General features: G+C 40.0%; 1 protein-coding gene across 3 annotated transcripts in view; it reads left to right on the top strand.

The window, feature by feature from the left end:
• Positions 1-12,268, top strand: part of LHFPL3 (LHFPL tetraspan subfamily member 3) — a 420,106-nt gene that overhangs the window by 360,025 nt on the left and 47,813 nt on the right. The window contains exon 3 of one of the 3 annotated variants that reach the window (XM_084644487.1): positions 9,726-9,753. The exons of 1 other annotated variant lie outside the window; for it this stretch is intronic. In XM_084644487.1, the coding sequence (XP_084500613.1) occupies positions 9,726-9,742 (17 nt within the window). In that variant the 3' untranslated portion in view covers positions 9,743-9,753. Of the gene's footprint in view, positions 1-9,725; positions 9,774-12,268 lie in introns of all 3 variants that reach the window. One more of the 3 variants, XM_084644486.1, reaches the window with a different exon arrangement.

The following is a 12,268-nucleotide window of genomic DNA, read 5'->3' as shown; positions in this document are numbered from 1 at the left end:
GCACACTGATTTACTGTGGTGTGTCCCTGGTTCTAGGAACCTTAAGCTGGCTTTAAATGATCTTTTTTTCCCCTAGGTGAGCCCTCTTTTATACAGTAATTTTGTTTTAAAACTGATTAGTCACGATTCCCTTCAGGTCTGAATTACAGATAATATAGAGAAGCGTAATGCTAAAATCCTTTTAGATTAAAAATGCCATATTATCTGTTCCACAGCAGCTCTTTTCTAATTATGCTATATTATGATATAAATTACTCTGTAGATTTGTAAAGCATGACTTGGAAGCATTTTATATCCTGTAAGTGTTTTAAAATTAATTTGTTCTTGAATGTGTCCATGTATGAATGAGTTTGGCATAAGCCTTTCAATTTTATGCTCCAGTACAGAAAGTGTACAAAGTACAAACTGTAAATCACCCTCTACATTCACTGAGATGGCTGCTCAGCTATGAAAAGAGTCTATCCAACTATTTTAAAGAAGATTTAGATGCAAAAATAATAATGTGCGCAGTGGAGTTTACATGCAGCTCTGGGACATTCCAATCTAAAACACTGCGACTTGTGAAGTCCCAGCAGGGTGAAGCTTCTCACGTATTTTGACTGGGTTGCAAAGTGACAGGTAGAAATGATGTGGAGGCAGAATTAGACCCCAGTCCTGCCATAAGCTCCGTGTTAGTGTAGCCCAGCATTCACATGGAGCCCAACTAAAGTCAGTGGGCACATGTGAAACACATTGTAGGGCTGGGACTTAGTTTGGAGAAAGGCGATGTGTGCTGGCTGAGTCTAAGAGTCTGTTGCTGAGAGGTGGTGAGCAGTGAGCACCTTCCACTCCCACTCCCACTGAGGTCAGTGACCGCAATGTGTCGCTGAACTAGACGGGAGTTAAGGGAGCGCAGCACCTCTCCAGAGGGGACCCTGAGAGACATCTAGGGGAACAGCATTAAAAGGAAATAAACTACTCCCTGCCTGATCCAGCTCCTACGGAAGGAAATGTCAGAGCTCCTACTGACGTCAGTGGTGCAGTAAAGGGCCCTTTGCTTCTTATGTTGTTGGTCAGATTAATAGTTAAAATCTGAGTCTGAAATGTATGTCCTGTAAACAAAAAATGAGTCTTCTGGTGTGGGGGGCAGAACTGTTGGGGAACAGATTAAAAAATATTGTATGTTGGCTATAATGACCTGAATGGCTTTTAAAAATTAAAGGAAATGGAAGGATTAAGTAAAAGAAACCTCTTCTGATTGATTCTGCTAGAAGATCTTGAAGAGACAGGAATAAGAGTAGCTGGGAGAGGAAATAAGAAACACATTTTTTTTTTTAAATTGAGTCCTTATGTTAGCAGTCATAATATACTTGTACTAGTCCATATATTAAGAAATTGTGATGGATGTTTCCACATCCTTTAATCAAATGAGTTATATAAGGCTCATAACTTGTTTGGAAATGAAAAGGGATATGTAAACTACGTATTATTAAAGCTATTTTTTTCAAAATAAGTAGAAGCTCTGTTTTCCAAACTCTTTATAATAAAAGTATAACAAGAATATGTATATATTGTTTTTTTCAAAAGTAAGTAAATATTATTCAAAACATTACAGCATCATTTTGTACCACTCTTAATTTTAAAAGGGATCTAATTACAAATTCATTCATACCTATTATATATGTACGCATTTCAAAACACAGCAAACCTAGTAAATGATATAATCTAAAACTTGACACTTAGGGAACGTCTACACTGCCCCGCAGTTCGGACTAAGGGGGGTTAAATAGTGCTGCGTACCAAAGTGCTGTGCTGTAATTCCTCTGTATGTACATTAATGCAAACTAGGAACCTTTTAGATCAATGCCTGCCGTGTCCAGTACTCTAGGAGAGTTACAATACAACACTTCGGTGCGCATTGCTATTCACACCCCTGTAGTGTTGACCTGCAGGGCAGTGTACACGTGCCCTTAGATTTGGTATGTTTCTCTGTCAGCACTTCATGTGAGTGCTCAGTGCTAGGATCCCTAATTGAATACTATGGACTGGACTGGACTCTTACAGTCCAGCCTGAGGAAGGGGTACTGCATAGCTGCTCTGCCCCAGGAGTAGGGCAGGAACGCTAAGCATCGCAGTCTGGTTCCTGCTTCCCCTATGCTCTAGACAGGCAGTTGTGGTGTGGATTATTACCCCTTGGTGCTGCCTCCAGTGTGTTGGCTGGTATATTGGGGGCAGTTAGTCAGTATCCTGATCATTCCCCACCTACAAACTGAGTAGGGGAGTAACAGCCCAGAGGTAGATGTTCTCATCCTCATGCAAGCTTTAGCAATGCAAGTAGCCCAGGCTTTAGAATGTAAGCCCTCAATCTTGCAAAGCATTTAAATACATGTTTCAATCCATCCCTAGTCAGCAAAGTGTTTGAGCTCACGTTTTTAAATTCCATTAACTTAAGAATGTGTTTAAAGTGAAGCCTGTGCTGAAAGTATTTTGCTGCACATGGATGGATGGTTGAATTGGGAGCCTCAGAAGTATAATGGGAAATGCTGTGTGCTCCCAGCCACATTAAATCAATTAATAAATTTTTTGGTGAAATTACCTGGCCTATCTGGTAATTTTCATGGGATCTTTAGAAGTCCACAACCATATGTGGCACCAAATTCTGCCTTTGGGGGATGCACATGGGGCTTCCATTGATTCCATTCAACTCTGTGCACATTCAGGGTCAGAATTTGGCCCATAACATCAGGAGGACGGCAGTAGCTATGGGTTAGGTCTGAGATGCCCGGCTTTCTAGACTGCAATATGCATGAGTAGCTCCACAGTGCCCAAAAATCCACATATGCAGGAGGTACTCAGGGATGCCATTCATTACTATTTATTTTTGTAATGCTGTATCCACAATGAAGTGATTCCCAGAGTTCTGCCTGTCAAAGTAGTACTGGGGGGACTGACTTTACCATGTCTTCCCATTGGCAATCCACATGGCAGCGTCCCTCTTGGAAGCACCAGTTTCAAGGGAGACAAATCTGCAAATGACATTACAGAAATGGGCTGCCTACTGCTTCTGTTTAGGGATAGCTCCAGTAACAGGACTATAGTGATAGATGAGTGCCTTTATATTTGGGGATTTCTCAAAATGTCTTGAATCAAATCGACCCAATTGTATGTCTCTTCATAATTTACTTTAAAACCAAAGCAAAGCTAAATTCAGTGATTAGGCTGTATGAATCTTAATGCTGAACTGAGCACAGAAGCCTACATGTACAAATATCAGAGTAACAGCCGTGTTAGTCTGTATTCGCAAAAAGAAAAGGAGTACTTGTGGCACCTTAGAGACTAACCAATTTATTAGAGCATAAGCTTTCGTGAGCTACAGCTCACTTCATCGGATGCATACTGTGGAAACTGCTGCAGACTTTATATATACACAGAGAATATGAACCAATACCTCCTCCCACCCCACTGTCCTGCTGGTAATAGCTTATCTAAAGTGATCATCAGGTGGGCCATTTCCAGCACAAATCCAGGTTTTCTCACCCTCCACCCCCCCACACAAATTCACTCTCCTGCTGGTGATAGCCCATCCAAAGTGACAACTCTTTACACAATGTGCATGACAATCAAGTTGGGCTATTTCCTGCACAAATCCAGGTTTTCTCACATCCCCCCCACCCCCATACACACACAAACTCACTCTCCTGCTGGTAGTAGCTCATCCAGACTGACCACTCTTCAAGTTTAAATCCAAGTTAAACCAGAACATCTGGGGGGGGGGGGGGCTAGGAAAAAACAAGAGGAAACAGGCTACCTTGCATAATGACTTAGCCACTCCAAGCCATGTACATTGGTCAAACTGGACAGTCTCTACGTAAAAGAATAAATGGACACAAATCAGATGTCAAGAATTATAACATTCATAAACCAGTCGGAGAACACTTCAATCTCTCTGGTCACGCAATCACAGACATGAAGGTCGCTATCTTAAAACAAAAAAACTTCAAATCCAGACTCCAGCGAGAAACTGCTGAATTGGAATTCATTTGCAAATTGGATACTATTAATTTAGGCTTAAATAGAGACTTGGAGTGGCTAAGTCATTATGCAAGGTAGCCTGTTTCCTCTTGTTTTTTCCTACCCCCCCCCCCCAAGATGTTCTGGTTTAACTTGGATTTAAACTTGAAGAGTGGTCAGTCTGGATGAGCTATTACCAGCAGGAGAGTGAGTTTGTGTGTGTATGGGGGTGGGGGGGATGTGAGAAAACCTGGATTTGTGCAGGAAATAGCCCAACTTGATTGTCATGCACATTGTGTAAAGAGTTGTCACTTTGGATGGGCTATCACCAGCAGGAGAGTGAATTTGTGTGGGGGGGTGGAGGGTGAGAAAACCTGGATTTGTGCTGGAAATGGCCCACCTGATGATCACTTTAGATAAGCTATTACCAGCAGGACAGTGGGGTGGGAGGAGGTATTGGTTCATATTCTCTGTGTATATATAAAGTCTGCAGCAGTTTCCACGATATGCATCTGATGAAGTGAGCTGTAGCTCACGAAAGCTTATGCTCTAATAAATTGGTTAGTCTCTAAGGTGCCATAAGTACTCCTTTTCTTTTTGCATGTACAAATAGAATTTGGTCCTGTGCTTCTCATTCAGCCAGAACTTTCATTGATTGCAATAGACGTTTTGACTGAGTGCTGGACTGAGCCCACATAATTTATAGGTTTTTTTTTTTTGGAATATGATTTACAGTCAACCATAGAGAAGAGCAAATAAGATGGCCTTCAGGCAGAATTTCAAGAAAGGAAATCACTGAGTCATTTAGAGGGAGGATGAGATTTCCGTGTAGGCAAGGAATCCTTAGAATCACAAATGAGAGAGCGATTTCCAACTGTGGAAAGTCTATAAGATGGGGAAAAGGAGGAGAAGAGAGGAAGTCAGTACCGGAGCAGTGAAATTAACAGAGAGGGAAGTAGGTAGATCTAAGGGTAGAAAGGTGGGGTGGCCTGTTTCATGGGGAGTTTGGAAAACCAGGTGCTAGTTTTGAATTGGATTTGAGATGGATAGGAGGCCAGTGAAGGTGAGAGAAGGGTGACATGGTTCTGTTTTGTGGAATTAGAGAGTATTCTGGACACTGTGAATTTAAGGGACAGGGATTTAGGGAGACTAAAGAGTTACCTTAACTGAGCAGTCAAGATGGGAAGTGAATAAGTATACAAATAAGGCTTTCAACAGACCATCAAGGTAAGAACAAATAATATTATTTTATTAATCTAATAGGCAGATCCTAATGCTGGGTGCCCTCAATTCCATTGGAATTGGAAGTTGAAAATGCCTACACCTTGCTGGAGGCATCCAGCACCTCACAGGATCAAGCCCTAACACAGCAGAATAACATTTATATATTGCTGAAGTACATGCATATTGTACTCACTGGTGTCAAGGTAGCCTTTCACCATAACTGCTACTCATTTGAGGATCTGTGGGTCATTCATTCACTGGTACTTTGAGGACCTGATGAAAGTGTCTCTGATGACCTGCTGTTGAAAATCTTCAAAAACAGTTCAAAGGCAGGCTTCATTTTAGGAGATGTTCATGTCTGAAAAATACTAAAGAGGGTATTGTTCAAGAGAAATGTGCTAACAGCTCTACTCTAAAATAGATACATTGTATAGTCTGATGTATTGTTGAAACTCTCTGGATATTACAAAAATAGTCCCTTAAAATTTTGTTCTACAAATGTTCATCTGACAGATCTAGCCTCTATAGAAGTTTCCAAAGATTCAGATGATGTACTGCTGAGTTATCATCATCATCTACTGACGCAGAACTCTCAGCCTCTTCATCTAAATATATACTTCTATTAATTGGTACAATATTTAAGAGAGGATGCAAGGACTAGATTAATTTACAGGGGCTGTGCTGTGATGTATAATTTTAAGTAATTGCATCTCATTCTCAACATAGCAAAGATTTTTTTCAGTTAGTGATCTGGCACCGTTTCATATGTCTTGTCGGAGTATTTTCACTTTGCAGAAGTGTCAATTGCCATATTTCCATTAACTCTCCACTGTCCTCTCACAAATGGAACTATTTCTTAAGATTAATAGTACTTATAATAAAAATGCTTATCCAAAAACCCTCTTCCTTTAATTTTGTAAATCACAGATAAATTAGAGTGATCCAATGGGTTAAGTGTAAATGAATCACACATGATCCTGGGAATTTAGCAACTGAATCAATTATTTTCCTTTTGGTTATGCTGTGGTTATTATAAATAACCTCCATGCTTAATCAGTGGAGACTTAGTCTATTAATTAAGAAGACACAACAGGGAATGTTTTATTGTAGTATTAAATCCTGTCAGTTCCCATTGGCAGGATGCTATCAATACTTCTAGAAGGGTATTATTACTCTTATATACATAATGGAGCATTTTATTGGCGTCACTAACAGATGTTTTGTTGTTGCTTAAAAACAAAAATAAATAGATTTACACCAATGTAACAGAGAACTGAGTTAGACCCTCTATATCTTATTTTAGAGACAAGAGCTTCTAATAAATGTAATTAATTCCCCCTGTGGCCCTAAGCTGCGGGGGTGCTCAAAATTATGACCACTCCAAAACTAGACTACATTTTTGTTTGCTTATGTTGCCTCTTTTTGACCTGAGCGGCTAGTCAAATTTCAGAGCCTGGGGAATGTTCCATTTAGGAGCAGAAATTGGGAGACTGGTATTTTCTGTGATGCAACTTTGTTTATTTACAAGGAATGTACAAAGTCCTGCTTCTCCAAATGCAGGAGGAACCGAGAACAAAAGGAGCAGTTTCTTAGCTTCCAGCCCCCGAGCCTCTTTAGTTAACACCAGATCCAAAAGCTCCCTTTCTAGCTTTTTTCAGGGTCACACTGTTCTCACAGGCTCCTGCTTGGCTCTCTTGGTTTCTCTGCCTCTGTGTGTGTTCTTGTCTGTTCTTCGTTTCTGTGTGTTCTCCCTTCCCTCACACGCACACACGCACATGTTCACAATACTTAGTGGAACCACACCACCACCCTCATGATGCTAGTTCCTGGGCCGACTTATTAGGCTTTCTTTTAGGTGTGGCCCTTAACTGTTTCTTACAACTATCTTAAATGAAGGGCTTGTTTACATATCAGTTTGAAGGAGATTTTAATTCAACCAGAACAAGATTTCATCCAGCTCATATATATAAACATAAAATGCCAAGTGCTGATCTCAGTTACTCCAGTATCAATATGCACTAATTCCACTGACCTCAGCAGAATTATTCCAGATCTATCCTGGTGACACTGCGGCTATGTACATGGCAGCTGGGAGGGTGCTGTCCACACAGGTACACAGACACACGCTAGCTCTGCTCAAGCTAGTGAGCTAAAAATAGCAATGTGGCTGCAGGAGCAGCCCAGGCTAGCCACCTCAGCACAAACCCAGGGACTTGGGCAGCATCGGGCTTGGGTGGCTAATCCTAGTCACCACCACCACCATGCCACTTGGCCACACTGCTAATTTTAGCATATTAGCTTGAGCAAAGCTAGCATGGGTCTGTCTACCTTTACTGGGAAACACCCTCCCCCCTATACCCTGAGAGCAACATTTGGCCCAAAGCATTTGCTTTAGTGTTCAACATATGACACAGGAGATGTCACTTAGGGCCAGATCCTGCTCACTTTACCCACATGAGTAGTTGACTTGATTTAAATGGGGTCAGTCAAGTGAACAAGGTTCAGCCCTAGGCCCCAATCCTGCAAACACTTTATGCATGAGAATAATTTTTACACTTATGAGGCGCACCACTCCACTCAGTGTGGGAATACCCATATGCATGAGTTCATTTAAAGGACTGGAGCCTTAGTCAGAGCATACCTGAATAGGATAGGAATTTTATTGGGTTGTCTCTCAAGTATACCACTTTAGTGCCATGAGAGTGAGTTGTAATGACTGCTGCTTAATCAGAACAGAATCAGCATCAATTCCATTTAACAGGAATGAATTCAGAGACAGTCGAGGGACTAAGTAGTATTACATAGGTGTAAAATTCTAAACTCCAGTCTTACAATACAGAAGCAGAGAAATAAATATTGAAGAAGAAACATGAAATGCTGGTTAATTTCATTTATTCAGTACAGTATTATATTTCCAGGTTTTTTCAGCCTCTTAATCAAGACAGCTGCTTTGCCTTGTATCTCACTACACAACCAATGTATGCATTAATCAACAACATCACAGAGTCTTTTATGTTTCATTGCCTAAATAATGTGCACATAGGAGGCAAGCCAATACATCGTTTTATGGAGGTTACACCAGGAGCATTATAAGCAAAGTCAAAGCTTCCACGAAAATAGAAATCCAGCTATGTCCTAAAAAAAACCCAAATTCATGCATTTCTTACCATCTGCAATAAATCTTTAGGAAGGTTAATATATTATTTTTACTAGAAGCATATCTATCATTCAATCAATGGATTTAGATGTTTTCTGGTGTATCTTTGACTTGTTTGAAACGGTAACTGATACATCAAACCAACTCTTCAGTCCTTTTGGAGACAGAGCATAGTTTGTCAAAGTGATACTGGTACTTGATCTATGTTCTTGGTTAAGAAATGATTGTCTTGGTCTATTCCGTCAAAAGTATCTATTCCAACTTTTCCTTCTAGGTTTCTTCTTGAATACTACAAATTAAGGCCACTTGTCTACTCAGTTTGAAATTCCTGTGTGAAAACTTCTCTCTCTTCCATAGTTATTACAGATGTTAATTTTTTAATAATGTTGAATAAACATCTGCATTCACATTTTTCCTCGTGAAAATTCTGTGCTTGTGGGTAACTTTTAGTGTCTCCATCATATGCACAGGTTACATGTATTCATACAAATACCTGCATACTTAAAAACATAAATAAAATAGGGAAACTGAGGACCTGATCCTTTGAGATGTTGCATATCCTCAAGTCCCATTGACCTTCATGAGAGTCGAGGGAGCTTAAAACCTCACAATCACAGGCGCTCCATGTGTGCATAATTAATAGCACAAAAGATTTATACAATTAAAACCTAATGCACTGAGACTACTTGCATAAGTAAGGATTTGGCAGGCTTGGGTTCTTTAAAATGGTACATGTTGTTTTGAAAACACAGCTAACAGCAATGAGCAGTGTACCTGCAAGACCAAAATATGTCTTTTTAATTTAATGCTGTAGCATGTCATCCAAAAGCATGAAAGATGTACATAGATCAGGGTATACTTAGGGACATATCTCAGGTGTGGTTTTATCATTGATCCAACTAATTACTCTGGCTTGTGGTATTTTTTTTTCCTGTTACATCTTTCTTCAAATATTTTTTAAAGCACTCATGCAGACACAACATTTAAAATTGCTCACTGCTGGAAAGATGTTCCGAGGAGTCTTACTTCTGTCACAACGGAAGAAGTTGCAGTATTGATCAAGGCTGTTTATTTTGTTTTTTTTCGGTCTTCATCATGTTTTCCTCTCTAAATTTTAGTTTTTCATCTGGTTCCTTGGTACATCACTGAATCATCCTCACAACTTGATTTTCACAAAGCTCCATTTCTATGGTTAGCAAAATAGACATGTAAGCACATCACTATATAATTTCCTTCATCCCCTCCACACTGTTAGCACTAAATAAAATAATGAGATCATTTACCAACTAAACAATGTATAAGATTTCATTTTATTTTACCTTAACCATTCTATTTTTCCCTCCCTCCCTCACAGACGATGGAAATGCTTAAAACAAACTAAGGTAGTATGAAACTGACTAATGTAAGTGTAAGCATGGCACCAGTGGGACGAGCTGTAAAACGTTTGTGTGCTTCTGCCAAAATATGTTGCATGGCTTTCTGCTGTTGTCTTGTGTTTCTGATGTTAGGCAGCATGTTTCAGTAGCTTGTAAGCATTTCATTTTATATTTATATTCCTATTTTGGATTTGTAGTTTTAAATACCCCCTTTTTAAAATAGTCCTTGGCAAATTATCATAACGTACCTGCAAGCACTGTAAAAATTATTTGTTACAATAGTGTCCAGAAGCTCCAATCAGGACCTCAGCCCATTGGGCTAGGTTTTATAGAAACACAAAATAAGAGAGCGTACATTTGGTATTCACATGAGTTAGGAGCAATGGGCTAGATTTTTAAAGGTATCTAGGTGCCAAGTGGGATTTTCAAAAGCACCAAGGCACTTCAACCTCATTGATTTCAATAGATGTTAGGCACCTATATGTTTGTGAAAATCCTACTAGGCATCCTAATAACTTTAAAAATCTGGCCAAGTGTCAATAATCCTGTGAACTCTTCTGTGGTTGTCCCTTGAAAATAACCCTCCAGATTGGCCATTATAGAATTCAAGTCACGTTAGTGTGGCTGATTGCTACATACATCTAAGCCTTTCTTATGTGAATGCTTTGTCACTAGTCTTCTACCCTAAAATGAGTAACTTTTGTGTTACTTTATATAATGGTTGTTGTGTAGAAATCAAACATATTGTACTTTCACAGTAATATGTCCAAAAGATCATTCTCGGCCAAAGAGATTATATTTTCCTTTTTTTAAAAAATACCTTTTATAAAATGTCTGAGTGAATATAACGCTCATGATGCTGGGACTAATAGCACTACCCTGAAACAGGCAAGCTTTCCTACACAGCTCCTCCAGTGCTTCCCATTAATGATCTTCAACACCCTTGCTGTTCCCATCCTGGGTTTCTCTTGAGCAGAGACAGCCACTTACATTAAACTGTGTCATGGTTTTGTGATGTGCACAAGCTGGGAGTTGAATGAAACCACCAAACTCATTTTCTTTGTGCCCTAAGCTATCATTTGAAAGCAGATCACCAGAGGTGACAGGTCAGTGCACTAGCCCAGTGTGCCACTTAGCTCCGTGTTTCTTTTCTTTTTGGACACTAGAATAGAAGCAGTGAAAAGCAGTTAGTTATGTTGTGTATGCTCAGTTCAACTCCTCACAGTTGAACTACTCACTCAGGGTTTCATAGTTATATTTTATCATTAAATGAAAGTACAACTTCACCACAACATACACATTGCTCAAGTGCATGGAATTAACAATACACATTGTGTGATAACAGAATAACTTACCAGAACTATGTCTACCTTCTAAATTATTGTGGTTATACAACTAGAAATTTGACAGCCATCTACATGCCGTTTTTACAGCTCTTCTCAGTTATCCAGCTTGAGAACTACCGCTCTCTTCCTTAAGGCACTAATGATTAGAACTAAAAGAGCTTTAAAAAGCCCATCTAGTGAGCAAGGTCATCTTTTTATTCCCTAACAAAACAGATCACTGAGCTAACAAGGCTAGGGAAGCCTTAATTAATGTCAGCAGAGCATTTAAAAAGCAAAGGGAAAATAGGTCAGTAAAAATAGTACTCTAGAGAAGTAAGGAAGATTATTTTGTGAAATCATCCCAAGAAAAGACAGGGAGCCTTATTGTCAGATATTGCTAATGCTAGGGGTGGATTACAGAAAAGTGTGGGAATAACTAACACTGTGTTGTGACCTCACAATTTTCTACATTGTGCGTTAGCCAAACCAGGTATATAAACCAGAGCTATAGAGAGGGCTAACTGACTTGCCCCAGGTCACCCAGAGAGTATAATTCATGCTTCAGCCTCTGGTCATTCATTATGATGTTTAGTTTCCTCTTAGCATTGGCATGGTGGAGGTGGAATGTGCTAGAGACTGTCATGCTGGTGCTAGGCTGAAGGCACCATGTCTTGCAGTAGTTGGCTTGCTCTGCAGCATCGTCACTCAGGGTCGTCTCCAGATCAGAAAAAGTCAGAGCCTGTCGCCCGCAGCAGATGTCATCTGCATAGATGACTGGACTGGTGGCAGGTCATTTCTGTACAGGTTGAACAAGGTTGGGCCTAGAACAGACCCCTGTGGTAATCTGTTCCTCTGTTTTTTCCAAGCACTTGTTTTCTCACCCACATGCACCTTCAACCATCTGTCTCGGAGTAGCAGTTTGATGGCATCAGTAAGCCATGGTGGGAGGACTCTTGGTATTTTAACAAGTAGACCCATGTGCCACACCATATCATACGCTGCAGAGAGGTCAAGGAAAATACCACCTGTTTCCAGGTTTCTCTGAAAATCATTTTTGATAAATATGTGATTAGCACAAGTACTTGGTCACATGTGCTTCGACCTTGTCAAAAGCCTACTTGCTCAACATTCAAGATGTTCTCCACCTCTAGTGTTATTCACTGTAAAATTAGGCATTCTAAAACCTTGAGACACAC

This window comes from Lepidochelys olivacea, assembly GCF_965140295.1.
Source record: "Lepidochelys olivacea isolate rLepOli2 genome assembly, chromosome: 1".
NCBI lineage: Eukaryota > Metazoa > Chordata > Testudines > Cheloniidae > Lepidochelys > Lepidochelys olivacea.
This window is presented reverse-complemented; position numbering and strand designations above follow the sequence as displayed.